Source organism: Microcebus murinus, chromosome 20 (genome assembly GCF_040939455.1).
Source record: "Microcebus murinus isolate Inina chromosome 20, M.murinus_Inina_mat1.0, whole genome shotgun sequence".
Classification (NCBI taxonomy): Eukaryota; Metazoa; Chordata; class Mammalia; order Primates; family Cheirogaleidae; genus Microcebus; species Microcebus murinus.
Window position 1 is genome coordinate 35,817,577 of NC_134123.1, and position 13,570 is coordinate 35,831,146.

Sequence of the window (13,570 nt, forward strand, 5' to 3'; positions counted from 1 at the left end):
CCATTTGTAATCTTTGCTATTTTTTTAACTGGGGCTCCTGTTTTTTTCTTGTTGACTTGCAGGATTTCAGGTGGGAAGGTTCTACTACTACTCATCCCTGTTTTATGGAGGCGCTGCAGGCTCAGAGAGGCTAAAGGAGTAGCCTAAACTCACACAGCAAGAAGCGCACCTGAACACAGCCTGCCTAATGTGTGCCAAGGAAACAGCTGGGCCAGCACAGGCCTAGCCCTCAAAGTACTGGCCTGACAGGTGTTGCCTCTGATGCAAAGCCAACAGGTGCTTCACGATCAGGATTTGCTCAAGACATAGCTCATCACCATTCTCTGAAGTGGGGCTTTAAAATCCCACCTTCAAGTAGTGTGTGGTGGCTCACACTGGTAATCCTAGCACTTCGGGAGGCTGAGGCAGGAGAACTAGTTGAGGTCAGGAGTTCAAGACTATTCCTGAGCAAGAGCGAGAGCCCATCTCTACTGAAAATAGAATAGTTAGCTGGGCACGGTTAGCTGGTGCACACCTGTAGTCCCAGCTACTCGTGAGGCTGAGGCAGGAGGATCCTCATCACACTCTAGCTGGGACAACAGTGCGAGACTCTGTCTCCAACAACAAAAATCCCCCCTTCAGACATGCATGCTGAAGCCTGGGGCAGGGATATTACCCCTTATACACACCCATAAAGACACCAAATCTAGCTGGGATTCAGGTCCAGGGAACTCAGAACTCCATGCCTCACAAGAACACAAGCTTATGATTGGAGAGAAGCATCTTGGAGTTAGAGCACCAGGGCGTCCAGGGTAGAGATAGGGGCTGAGTTTGGGTCTTTTCTTTACAGAGGGCTGGGATGCAGCGGACTGAAAACTCTGCCACACATGGGCAGGCAGGTAAGTGGCAGCCTGCGTGTTCCTGGGACTCTGGGTGAGGGGTTGGGGGTGGGGAATCACTGAGAGGTCAAGCCCCGGCATCACCCACCCATGGAGGCTGCAGCTAGAGAACAGCTCTGCCAGGGACTGGGTTGCCCTGCCTTGGCTCTGGTGCTAGTGCCTGCTCTTGGGGTGCCAGTCCCAGGCATCCCTGGCACTGTTTGTAGCTGGTCCCTGGAGTCAGCCTCCCGGGCTGAAAGCCCGTTCTGCCAGCCACCTGGAGAAGTATGTCACCTGTTTCCCCATGGGGTCCTGTGAGGAGTAACCCAGTTATTACCTGCAGAGGGTTTGAAACAAGGAGCGTCTGATAAACATCGGCTGTTACCGTTTTGTAAGACTCCTTCCCCAAGGGACCGAAACACTACCCCACAGCCAGCTCCTGGTGGAACCTGGGGTTGGGGCTCCCCTTTCCTGTGTGGGGGGCAGAGGGGCCCTTCCTTCCTGATGGAGTCTGCCTCGCTCAGCCACCTGCCCCTCCTCTCCAGGGGCCACGTGCTTCCACAGCAGGGCACTTGTGTGCCTGTTCCAGGCGCAGACCAACAATGACTCCCGAGAGACCTTCAGGCGAGGGCTCTGGGCTCAGGTCCTCTGTGACGACCTCTGACCCCAACCCCACCCAACCCACTGGTGCCTGGCAGAGCTGTCCTTTCCTAGGACAGAGCCCTGCTCAGCTCCTGCTCCCAGACCCTCACAAGCATGGGCCAGGCTGGGTTTGGGGGTGCTGTGGCTCTCACCATCCATCTCAGTGGGTTCTGGTGGGCAGCAGGGTGGGGGCTGAGGAGCCATGTCAAGTGAGACAGCAATGACCTCTTTATTTTAGTCTGGGGGGGTGACCATGAGTGGACATGTAACTGTTGGGCACCGACCCTCAGCTCTCACTGCCCTGGGGCAGGACATTCAGGGTGGAGGTGGCCGGGGGTCCCGAATGTTCACCACCTGCTGCCGCAGTGAGTGAGAGGCAGCTCAGGGCCCGTCAGGCACCCAGAGCAGCCCAGTGAAGAACACCAGTCTCACACCACCTGCACCCGGCCTGGGGAGGGGAGGTGGCAGGCTCTCGTCTTAACTCCGACAAGGAGCTGGCTCAGAGGAGCTTGGACAGTCTTGGGGGACGGGACTGACTGCTGCTACTGCTGTGGATGGGCTAGCAAACAGCCCCCCACTCTGACACCCCCAGGAGCTGCCTCCACGTCAGTGAGGGTGTGCTGGGGTCCAGCCAGATGCTCATCACGGAGCTTGCAGCCATAGGGGGGACAGGGCCCCTGTCAGGGCCTGAGGGACCCCAGGGGAGCCCCCAGCTCAGCTCCCAATGGGGCCTCTTAGCCTGGTCCTGGTGGCTGGTTTGGTGCTGCCTGCGGCCTGGCGGCAGATGTGTGGCGAGGGGGTGGCAAGGGCTGAGAGCACCCCCAGCTGACATGCCCCCCTGGCCCCAGTGCCAGGTATGCAGGGTATGTGAGCTCCTGGAAAGTCCTCGGTGGGTCCCGTGGCTCTGAGGTACAGGAGGAATGGCCCCGGGAACCCTGAGTCTGTCCGGCCTCTACGATTTGCCCAGGGCTCCCCGGGGCAGCAGCTCCACGTAGCTGAGGGCGCTCTGCAGCGACGTCAGGCAGTAGCCCTCCTCTCCAATCAGGTACCTGCAGGGACACAGGCAGCACATGTCATCTGCGGGGAACAAGGGACGCCCTCACAGGGCACCAGGCTGCCCCCAGGTGGGCTGTCAGGGAGGTTAGGCTGGGGAGGCCTTTCCCACCTGTCCCGTTGTCCTTGGGCCCCTCAGCCCCTCCCCTGGAGGATGTGCTCAGGGGACAGCCCCTCAGCTCTGCCTCAGGAGAATGGGACATGCTGGCTGGGGGCAGCCTGTACACAGGTGGAGTGAAAGGGGTGGCCCAAAGGCATGCTCTGTGACAGGTGGGGCCACACGCCTGTAGCCTGTGGGCACCAGACCACGGGGTTAGGTCCCCTGGCAAGCGAGGCTGCCCTGCCCCCAGCTCTTCCCACAGAGGGCCCCCCCGCAGGCCGCTACCCCTCGTGGATGAACTCCTCCAGGGCTGCACACTCCGACACCAGCTGGGGGAGGCCGCTCCTCAGCACCACAAACGACAGGATGGGCAGCAGGTCGTCCGCGCCACTGTCAGGCAAGGCACAGCGCTGTGGGCTGGGGCCGGTGCCGCTCCCTCCCCAGGCCTGCTGGCCCTTGGAGCAGCCCTGCCATGCTGGCTGCCCTCTCTGTGCCTTCCTGTGCACCTGTGGCCCAGGGGACCCCTGGGAGCAGTGAAGGGGCCCCCAGGCCCTCCAGGCTGTGCCATCTCCCCACAATGGAGAAGCCTGAGCTCTGACCTCGCAGCTCCAGGGTCTGGGGGCAGGATGGGGGCCCCTCCCCCTGCAGCTGCCTCACTCACGCTCCGCAGGGTCCCCTCTGGTCCACCGGGGGCCCTACACCAAGGGTCTGGGCAGCAGCAAGCTGAAACTGGTGTCACCAGCTTGGCACAGCGAGCACCCCAAACCCACCGCAGGACTAAGCCAGTGAAGCTCTGCGGGGCGCTCAGAACCCCACAGGGCAGCAGCTTCCATAAGACGGAGGAGGGAGCCTTAGATCAGGCCCACCCCAGGCTGCAGGAATAGGCATACTGAGGGCTGACCCTGGCCCATGGGGTAGGGTTGCAGGAGGCAGAGCCCATGCAGGAGCTGAGGGGATACTGGCTCCAGGTGGACTCCAGGTGGACTCGGGAGGTTGCTGGCCTCAGCTGAGTCCAGGGGAGACTGAGGTAGGGTCGGGCATCCCTACCCCGAGGCCTGCAGAACTCCGGTGGGGAAAACCCTGCGTGCCCCTTGGGAGGAGGGTTGACAGGGACATTGCAGGACTCCCTGCTTTGGCTGGGAGGCCCGTGTAGGGAGCAGGCTCTTCACCAGGGCCTAGGTGGCTTAAGGGGGCCCACCACTCCCTTGCTCCCCCGAATGTGAACCTGTGGGTCCAAGCATATGCTTCTGGGAAAAGCAACCCTAAATATCACCAGATGAGCCATGGGGTTCCTGACCCCCATGGAGCCCTGGCCCAGCTCCCGGGGCACAGTGTGAACAGCTTTGCCCAGGGGGGCTGGACCGCGCATGGCCATGGGGCAGGAGCCCTGCCCTCGCCTCCTCTGAGCCTGGGGTCCTCAGTAGCCATAGGCTTGTTCTTCCAGAAGACAGGCTCTGCAGCTCAGGGGATGCCCAATGCCGGGCAGGGAGAGTCCTCTCCCACTAACGGGCTTCTGCAGGCAGGAGGACAGCCCCTCACCTGCCCAGTGCCCTCCCAGGGTGGCCCCCAGCCCGGCCCTCCTGGGACTCACATGGCGGCCACAGCCACGGGCTGGGGTCCAGCCTCAGACGCGATCTCCTGGGTGTGGCAGTAGTCCTCAGCACAGACACAGATGACCCGCAGGGCCCGCACTGTGGCACAGATGTGTGGCTTGAGTGGTGCAGGGGGTGCAGAAGGAGGCCCCCACACTCCCTGGACCACCCGCTTGTCTCTGGATATGCTGGGCCAGGAAGAGCTGGGTGAGCCTTGTGGTCACCGCTCCCACTCCCACATCCGACAAGAGGCTCCAGGTCGCCCACTGGGTGGGACCCTGCCACGCCCGGCCCTGTTCCCTGGTTCTTGAGCCCCCTCACCAATGCACTCCAGCTTCTTCTGGGGGCAGCTCTCCAGGACCAGCAGCCCCAGCTCCTGCGCTGCTGCACAGTAGGGGTAGGCGGTGGCCCCTTTAGCCTCAGGGTCCCGGGGGAGCAGCTTGGTGGGGATGCCAATGGCTGTGGGGGGTGCGTTCCTGTAGAGCTCCATGCTCCTGCCCAGGGCGGCCTCCCGGGCGCGGTGCACGTTCCTGTGTCGGGGAGAGGCCAGGCTCAGCCTCCCTGGGGGGAGGCAGGACTGTGGCCAGAGGCCTCTGGGGCTCAGTGCTGGAGAAAGCTGGCCGTGCAAACCGAGCAAATGTCCCAGCTGTTCCTGAGACCCCAGAAGTGGGAGGTGGGCATGGCCCTACCTGCAAACTGGGGACACCTGGGGATAGCCTCAGAGCACAGCCCTGGCCAGAAGTACCAAAAAACCCCTCAGGGATTGAAAGGAGAGCAGACGGTGCCCAAGTGAGCCGGGCAGGCCCAGTGGGGGACTGGAGCTGAAGTCAGGGGTGGCTGCCAGTGTGGCGGGGGGCATACCTGTACAGGGCCAGCAGCAAAGGCCACAGCGGGGAGAAGAAGGGCTCTTCGATGCATGCCAGGCAACGGTCCTTGGAGGCAGCTGTGTTCAGGCTTTCGAAGGCCAGAAGTGTCAGCGAGAGCAGCCTGTCTGCCAGGAAGGGAGCCAGGATGTCCCAACAGAGTCACCCCTGGCACCACCTCTAGGCTGCGGCACTCCTCCCTGTCTGAGCCAGTGGCCCCAGTCCCCCGGAACGTGGCAGCACAGTGAGCCTCCCTCTCTAGAGAGGGCTCGGCGTGAGGGATCCACACACCATCTCCAAATGGAGAGAGGCCGAGGGTTGAGCCTCTTGGCACCACCAGGCTGCACACGCTCCACAGTCCTGGGGTTGAGATGAAGTGTCTGACCCAGTGGGACAGCCAGGACCACCTGCTGACCACAGGCTCTGACATACTGACCCGGACAGGGCAAAGGAGTGAGAGGTAAACAGGCCCCATCTCCCTCCTTCCTGTGCAGCCTGGTGAGGACAGTGGGGACTCAAACACCCGCCCCGCCAGCTCTCTGAGGGCCTGGGGCAGGGCCAGGGCCTGCTCTGCTGGGCAGAATGCTTGGCCCCAGGGGAGGGTAGACAGAGCTGCGGGTCAGGGCTGGCACGGCTGCATCCAGGGAAGGACTGTGTCCCAGGTTTAACCCAAGGCCCTGGAGAGCTGCACTTGCCCGCTGCTTTGGAGCCAGAGCAGCTCCCCCACTGCCTGGCCTGGGCCTCACCGATGGCGTTGTGTATGTCTTTCACAGCACTCTTCAGCTGCTCCAGCAGGGGCTCCTGTTGCATCCCTGGGGTCTGTGGCTCGGGCTGCCCCCCAAGACCCCGGCCCCACCTCTCAGAGGTAGCCAAGAACTGTTCCAGGTCCTCAAAGGAGCTGTCTTTGTCTGGCAGGTGGGATGAGGCATCTCCCAGGGGGGAGGGTGGCCCCCCGGGGCTGCTTTCTGCCCCTCTGTCCAGGGGGCCAGGGTACATCGGGGGTGTGGTGGTGAGGGCAGGGGAGCCGTCCTGGGGCCGCGGGGCGGTGCTGGGCTCTGGCGGGGAGAGCATGCAGTACAGGCTCTGCGAGGACCGGAGCCGGCGGCTCCCAGGAGCCAGCAGCCGGTCAGTGTCTGGGGGCAGGGAGCAGCAGCCGGGGGCAGGTGCAGCGCTGGTGGCGGCCCTGCTCACGACAGGGTACAGCGTGCTGTACACGGCACACTGGAGCTTCTTCAGGAGCTGCGAGATCGGGTGGTCGGGAAGGCTGCAAGGAGAGGGGCTGGCTGTCTGGGAAATGCTGCACCCCAAGAAGAGGCAGCACCCACCACCGTCCTCGTGCCTCAGCAGTGATCATGCGCCTCTGTGGCCACCCGTCAGAATGAGAAGGGGCGGCAGTCTACCTGCTGGCCCCAGCCGGTCACTGACCTCACCCGTCTGAGCTTCGGGCCCTCATCTGTGACACCCACCTGTCTACAAAGCTGCCACACTATGAATCAGTTCAGAGAAGTGATTCCTGGATTACTTCCTGTCGGTGATGTTTCAAATAAAGTCTGACTCACCCCCATGGGGAAGTGGAGGTAAGCCAAGGAAACCCTCCGTTCAAAGCAGCTGAGGCTCCACAGGGGCCAGGCAGGGACCTCGGCAGTCTGCCCCTCTCCCCAGGCAACAGCCTTCCCAACCTCCCAGTTAAGCTCCTGGCTTTGTAACCGCCTTTTGTAACAGCAGCAGGGGGAGGAGCTGAGGCCAGTGGACAGGGGCTCTGTGGGGCCAAATCAGGGGGGTGCCTGCAGGCTCAGGGTACCTGAGCAGGTGTGAGACCAGGCTGGTCACCAGCGACAGGTCCCCTGGGCTCCTCTTGAGCTTGGCCCTCCAATGCTTTGGCCAGTCCTGCAGGACAGGGCGCCTTGGAGGAAAGCACGGGGGTCTCCCACGACGGGGATGCCCCGCACCGCGTGCCAAGGTTGGCCCCAGGAGACTGTCCAGCCTCTCCAGGGTGGAGGGAGCCCAACGCAAGCAGGCCAGTTGGCCCCTGGCTCAGCCCCGCCCCCTAGAGCTCCGCCCAGCCCTGGCCCCGCCCCACCAGATGGAGCCCCGCCCCCTAGAGCTCCGCCCAGCCCTGGCCCCGCCCCCTAGAGCTCCGCCCAGCCCCGGCCCCGCCCCGCGCGGACCGCTGCACTCACGTGGTCCTGCTCGTACTCGAGGATGGCGGCGTAGAGCGCCCGCTGCTCGCGCTCCTCCGGGGTCAGGGCGACTTGACTGCAGAACCGCCTGGGGAGCAAGGGCGAGGTGGGCCCCGGGCCGGACCTAGGGCGCGGCCCTACCAGGCCTCCCGGCTGCCCGGGCAGCCGCAGACGCACCTGTTGGCGGCCTCCTGCAGCCGCAGCCGGCGCTCCTCCATCTTGCGCTGGAGCTGGGCGGCAGAGTCAAGGGGCGCAGAGTGCGAGCCGCGCGGCCTCCGCCCCGTCCCGTCCCCGGCCGCCTGGCGGCCCCGCGCCCCCGGGACCCCGGCCTGCGGCGCGGGGCGCAGCGGGCGGGCGGGCGAGCAGGGCTGGGAGTACGGGCCCGACTCGGGAAGGGGGTTCCCAGGGGAGGCACATCTTAGCGGCGAGCTCGGGCCGGTGCTGGAGAAGGCTGGGGGCGGCGGGCAGCCGGCTGGGCGGCCAGGAGAGCCAGAGGAGGGCCTGGGACCCCCCAGAGGACGCGCCCCTCTAAGGCGTGAGGATTCTCATTGCTACGCTCCAACCCTGGCTCCTCTGCTCCCCCAGGCAGCCCACTTCTCTGCCCTCAGCTCAAGGCCACGCTGTGAATTTTCCCTCAGGGACCACCAGGATGATCAGAAAGGATGCTGTTTCCTCCCGGGCTTTGGCGATCACCAGGTTCTCCATCATCTGCCTCTGCAGAGACAGGGTCTAGGAAAGGAAGGAGTGAGCCATACTCCCGAACCCCCAGCCCGACCCTTGCCGACCAACCCCAGTCCCGGGGCCCAACTCACCAGGGATGTCTTCTGCATGGCCTGGCTGGGGTCCAGACGGGCCATCCGGGCCTCATATGCAGCCTTCAGCTTCTGGTTCTGCAAGGAGGCCTCCTCCAGTGGTGTTAGCTCTCTGGAAATGGGGACAAGCTGCCGTCCAGGCCCCAGGAAGCCCAGGGGTGCTCTGGTGACCTGAGGACCCTCCCTCTCATCCCTGCGGACCCGGACCCGCTCTGGTGGTGGTGGGGGCAGGCAGGTCATGGAGAGGGAGTGGCCTGGAGATACCTGCGCTGCTGGAACACAGGCCTTCGAGTTGCCAGGACTTTTGACTTTTCAAGAGAAGCTGGATGGGCCACTGACTTATGAAGACCAGTTATATATGTTTGGCAATGATGTGAAACTCTTCAAAGGCATTATATGGGTCAAACAGCTAGACTAGATTTCCTACAACCCAGGAAAGGAAGAAGTATGTCTCTACTTTAGGACAGTCACCAATAGCCATTCCAGCTTGAAAGCTTTTGGTTTCACATATCTTCTTGCTGTCAGGGGTGGTAGAGTATAGGTTGTGGGAAAACAAGACTGAGGAGGAAAAGACTGTCCCGGGACTGAAGTCCTGTGCCTGGCCCTGCCGTGAAGCTGCACATGCAGAAGTGAGGCGATGGGAAGCAGGAAGGAGCCCAGGAGGCCCAGCCGCAGCAGCGCCAGGAGGGGTGGGTCCTTCTTGTATGTATCCCACTTGGGACTCACTGGGCATCTTGCATCTGTGTCTTGTGTGTTTCATTAGTTCCAAAAATTATCTGCCATTGTCTCTTCAAATGCCTCCCCTCCCGCTTTCTTTCTCCTCTCTTTCTGGAACGCCAATTAACTTATGTTAGACCTTCCATCTCTCATATTTTCTTTTTTGAAAATGCCCCTTCCCAGCCCATCTCTCATTTTCTGTCTTCATTTCCTTTTTTGTTTCTGTGACACATTTATGGGTATCTTTTGACCTTTTTTTCCAATTTCACTAATTTTCTCTTTGGCTATGTCTGCTCTGTTGTTATAAACTTGTGTATTCGTTTATTGTGTGGACTTTTACTGGAGGATATAATTTATTCTTGTTCCCAACTAGTATTTAGAAATAATTTTAGTATTTTTTGTTTCACTTTTACTTAGTTCTTTATTAGCTAGATCAGCTTTTATAGTTTGTTATTCCCTTTAGATGTTTTCAGACTAGCTCTTTGTTTCTATAAACACAGCATACAGTTATACCTTGGTATGCATAGGGGGTTGAGTCCAGGAAAAAAAAAACCCACTCCCCCGGATACCAAAATCCCCGGATGCTGAAGTCCCTTACTTAAAATGGCATAATATTTGCATATAACCCGCAAACATCCTACTGTATACTTTAAACCAGCTCTAGATTACTTATAATACCTCATATGATGTAAATGCTATGTAAATAGTTGTTATGCTGTATTATTTATTTTGTATTTTTTCCCCCAACTATTTTCAATCTGCAGTTGGTTGACTCTGTGCACGTGGAATTCATGGATACAGAGGATCGACTATATATATTTCATCTGTGCCTGCTAACCCTGAAGACCTTGCAGGTCTGTTTCAGCTATCATTCACTCATAGTTTCTTATTTCCTTTTGTGTTTGATTGTCTTTGACTGTGTGCCACTTATTTTATGAAGGATGCAGATGCTTTCCTCCAAAGAGAATTTGGATTTGCTTCCGCCAGGCAAAAGGGTATTCCATTCTGGGACTCATTTTAACTAAATTCCCCCAAATCAGCTCACCTTCCTGGGCCTCTAAACCTAATCCCAGACTCAGCCCACCTCCCATCTTGCCCCATCTTACTTCTTAGAGCTTTGTGACTCTACCACCTGAAGCTTCTGGAAGATCTCAGGTGGCAGAAAAGGAGAGAGCTTCCCTCCTTCATCTGAATAAACCCGGCGGTGTCGGCTGGTGGGTGAGGGGACTGGAGCAGCCACGGGCATGGCTGGCTTCAGGCGTGTTTTCCCTGCAAGCCATACAAAGCCAGGGGTCAGCAGGGTGGGCCCGCATCCCACAAAGGAGATGCAGGCTTGGGGGATGCCCCAGAAGAACGGCCTCTTGCAGGAGACCCACCAAGCTTGGCGGCTGTGGACTGGGCCCTCTCCAGACACTGCTCCGCCAGCTTCAGCATCTTTGAGGTGTCAGAGGGCACGGTTTCCCCAGCTTCTGGGAAAGGGACAAGAAGGGTGGTCACAGTCAGCTCTCTCCCTCATCAGATACTTGCTGAGATAGAAACAAGAAAGTAGAAAAGCTAGGTAGACCTACCCTTCACTCACCACCGACGTGGGGCAAACCCAGCTGTCCTCACTCACCTCTGATGACTTGCCCAGGGTTTACCGTGTGGCCCTGCACAGGCTCTGTGCTTGGCCAGCCCAGCTTCGGACTGACCATGGGCCCCTCATCGGAGGCCTGACTTAAATAGGGCCTTTACTCCTCACTGAGGCTTCACTTGCGACCACAGTGCCCTGGGAGGCAGGCCACACAGTCTCTAAGGGCCACTTCACAGAGATAAGGTCGAGCTGAGGGGATCTCCCTGCCCATCCCCTGCTACGTGTATGCACAGACCTGCTTTCCCGTAGGTTCCATGTCCCCCTCAGCCTTTGCTGGACCCACGCTGCCTGCTCACCAGAGCCTTCTGCTCTCCCTGTCCCTCTGGGATCTCTCCTGTCAGCAGACACCTGTAGGAGCTGCCACGGTTAAACTCTCCTTGGCCTCCACCAGCCCCAGCTTCTGACCCACCTCCCTGCCCCCTGTACAGTAAACCTGTCTCAAACTCCTATTTTCTTCTCCCGCCACACCCAGTTTTAGCCCATGACTCTCCCCCCCAAAACTGCCCTTGCACACCCCATCTTGCCAAATATGGTGGGCCATTCAGGTTTCTGCATCCTCTGCCACCTCCTCCTCCCAACGTATCAATCTGGGAGTGCCAGAGTTCAGCTGAGCTCACTGGCTCCCCGGGATGCTGAGGTAACCACTAGCTCTCTCTCCCTGACCTCATTGTCCAACAAGCTGTTTGCCCCCAAATGTGCTCACTGTGGAACCTTCTATTCCTCCCCTTACAAGTCTGCACCTGCCCCGGCTCCCGGAGCAAGTCTAGCCTGTTACACCTGCAGGGTACATGCCCCCAAGGCCTTCACTCCTCCCACCTCTGCGTAGTCCTCACTCCAGGACGCTCTGCTCCCACACTGGCCTCTCCCACAAGGTTCAAAGCTGCTTTGAGCTTCCCTTTGTACCAGAATGACCCCAGTTCCACCAAAGGTGCACAAAGCCCTGCCCCACCCTCCCCTCCTCAGGGCCTTTGCACACCCTTCTGTTGGGGTTGCTGCCCCACCTGTGTGCAGCTCACTGGGGCCAGTGTCTTGCCCCACCCCAGTCTCCATCCCCTTACCCACAGCACTGGCTCCTTCCTGCCACCATGTCACACTGTGACAGCTCACAGTCACTGAGTGCTCGCCACCTAACGACCAGGATGGAAGGACACAGGAGATGCCCCAGGCTTGGGACCCATCAGGGGCTAAGCTACCCCAGCATGGAAAAAGCAGCCTGGGCTGAGCTGTACCTTTAGTCGTTTCTACCTCTTCCAGTAACACCTGGGAAATGTAGTGGATGCTCCTCAGGTATTCCGCATACGCCTCCTGTGTCCAGGAAAGAGAAATGGCAGGGATCAGGCCGGTATAGGGTAATGACTCTTGCCATGCCTGCCTGGTGCCCTTGTGTGAAATACAGGAACAATGGCATTTATCTCTGAGGTACACCCAAGGGACTTCAGTCTGCAGTGTGGTCAGCTCGTCATCCCTCCAGGGTTGTTGAATCAGTGGTGTTCTGCCCAGGGCACAGATAGTATCCCCACTCTCCGGACTTGAAGGAAAAGCTGTCAGCACTTGAGAATGATGTCAAAACACTTCTTCCTACAACTGCTGCATTAGGCAGTGAAAGCCAGGGACCAAGCGGCCATCGACCTCTCCTCTGCCTGCCTCTCTCCCCTGTGCAGGAAGGAATTGACGTCATCTTTCAGGGGGCCTGGGGAAGCAGCTTCAGCAGTTGCTGTCATTTTTCACCTCTATGCAACACTTTCCTTCCTGTGCAACTCAAGGGCCATTCACTCAGTGGCTTAAAAAGATCTTAAAAAGAGAGTGATGTAGCAAATGCTAGAATTGTTCGGGGCAGTTCCTTTCCTAGAACCCAGAGTACGTGTTCCTTGTGCACACAGAGCCTAGTACACATGGATGCTGCCAGTTTCAAGGGGATGGTGTGACTGCTCTGTGCAGGGCTCTCTGGCAGCACAGGGCATCAGGAACTGTATCAGCACAGTGTTTGTTTTATCCCAGCTGTAAAATTTACCCACCTTTAATTAAGTCTACATTTCAGAGATAAGACAGACCAGATTCCAGGCAGGACTTCTGACTTGTGGGGGCACCTGCTGCCCCAGATAGACAACTTGGGGAGAGCAGCATACTCAGGAACTGGGTAGGATGCTTTTCCTAGGCACAGGCAGACTCCTCCCCTCCTTGGGTAGCCCAGTGTGGCTCAGCCGGCTTTTCTACCTGGCCCCCCTTCGAGTTAGCACCTAATCTCAGTAACAAGCCACAACACCCTCCCCTGCCTGCCCTTCCTTCCAGACGCCTTGCTCTGAAGGCGACTGCAGACAGCCACATCACGAATGGGGAGGCAGTGGCCTTTTCTGTATTCCATACCGTGTGGCAACCTGACTAAATCCACAGGGTCTCTGCCCAGAAAAATACACATAACCATGGAATTATTTGCCACATATATTTTGGAGAGTGGCTTCAAAGACCCTCCTGAATCCCCTGTGCAAATAAAATCTCGGCTCTAATTCACCGACTCACTGAACAGACAGGGAAACTGAGGCCAGGAGAGCGCTGTGAGCTGTCCAAGGTCACACTGCAGACTCCGGAGCCCAGCGTCCCCACTGTGCCTCCCGCCTTCGTCCTGGGCCCCAGGAACTGCCGGTGAGAAGTCCTGGGTGGGGGCCCGGCCCTGTCCTCGCCCACCCGGCCTGCCGCTGGGCTGGGGTCTCTTCTGGAGCCGCTGCGGCGGCCCCGCCCCGCCCCCGCCTCGCCTCACCCGGGGCCGGTTGCCAGTGTCCAGCTCGATGGCCCCGTTGGCCAGCTTCATGGCGCTCTGCAGCGGCTTCACCGCGCTGTCCCCGGCCGCAGCGGCCATGGCGCCGGGCGGGGGAGGCGGCGGCGACAGAGGCCTGGGGCGGGGCGGGCGCCCGAGAGCCCGGAACGTAGCCTGCTCGGGCGCGGGAGCCGCCGAGCCGCGGACCACCGGAAGTGGCCTGGACTCACTTCCGGCGTCCGGGCTTCTTGAACCTGCGCCCCAGAAGGTAGAGGCGGCGGGGGCGGCGGAGCCCGGGGCAGGTCCTGTCAGTTACTGGGGCGCGCCTGTCTCCGAGGGATTGGGGAAGGAACCTCCACACGTAGTTGC

General features: G+C 59.8%; 1 protein-coding gene and 1 long non-coding RNA gene across 4 annotated transcripts; one reads left to right on the top strand and one right to left on the bottom strand.

Moving 5' to 3' along the window:
• Positions 1-1,710: 1,710 nt before the first annotated feature.
• Positions 1,711-13,437, bottom strand: VPS9D1 (VPS9 domain containing 1). Of its 2 annotated transcripts, none has more exons than XM_012737233.3 (15): positions 13,205-13,437; positions 11,679-11,754; positions 10,193-10,282; positions 9,923-10,085; positions 8,100-8,211; positions 7,954-8,016; positions 7,465-7,517; positions 7,288-7,375; positions 6,909-6,994; positions 5,854-6,371; positions 5,106-5,235; positions 4,566-4,774; positions 4,244-4,343; positions 2,938-3,042; positions 1,711-2,548 (listed from the first exon to the last, which is right to left on the bottom strand). In XM_012737233.3, the coding sequence occupies exons 1-15, from the start codon at positions 13,301-13,303 to the stop codon at positions 2,452-2,454; spliced, it is 1,989 nt and encodes a 662-aa protein (XP_012592687.1). In that variant the 5' UTR covers positions 13,304-13,437; the 3' UTR covers positions 1,711-2,451. The 2 variants fall into 2 exon arrangements, with proteins under 2 accessions (XP_012592687.1, XP_012592686.1); XM_012737232.3 differs by having other exon boundaries at positions 10,193-10,285.
• On the top strand, positions 7,304-9,709 carry LOC109729829 (uncharacterized). 2 transcript variants are annotated; one of them, XR_012913728.1, is made up of 3 exons: positions 7,304-7,393; positions 7,926-8,788; positions 9,581-9,709. It is a non-coding gene; the product is annotated as an uncharacterized LOC109729829 (long non-coding RNA). The 2 variants fall into 2 exon arrangements; XR_012913729.1 differs by having other exon boundaries at positions 7,311-7,393; positions 7,873-8,788.
• Positions 13,438-13,570: the final 133 nt, after the last annotated feature.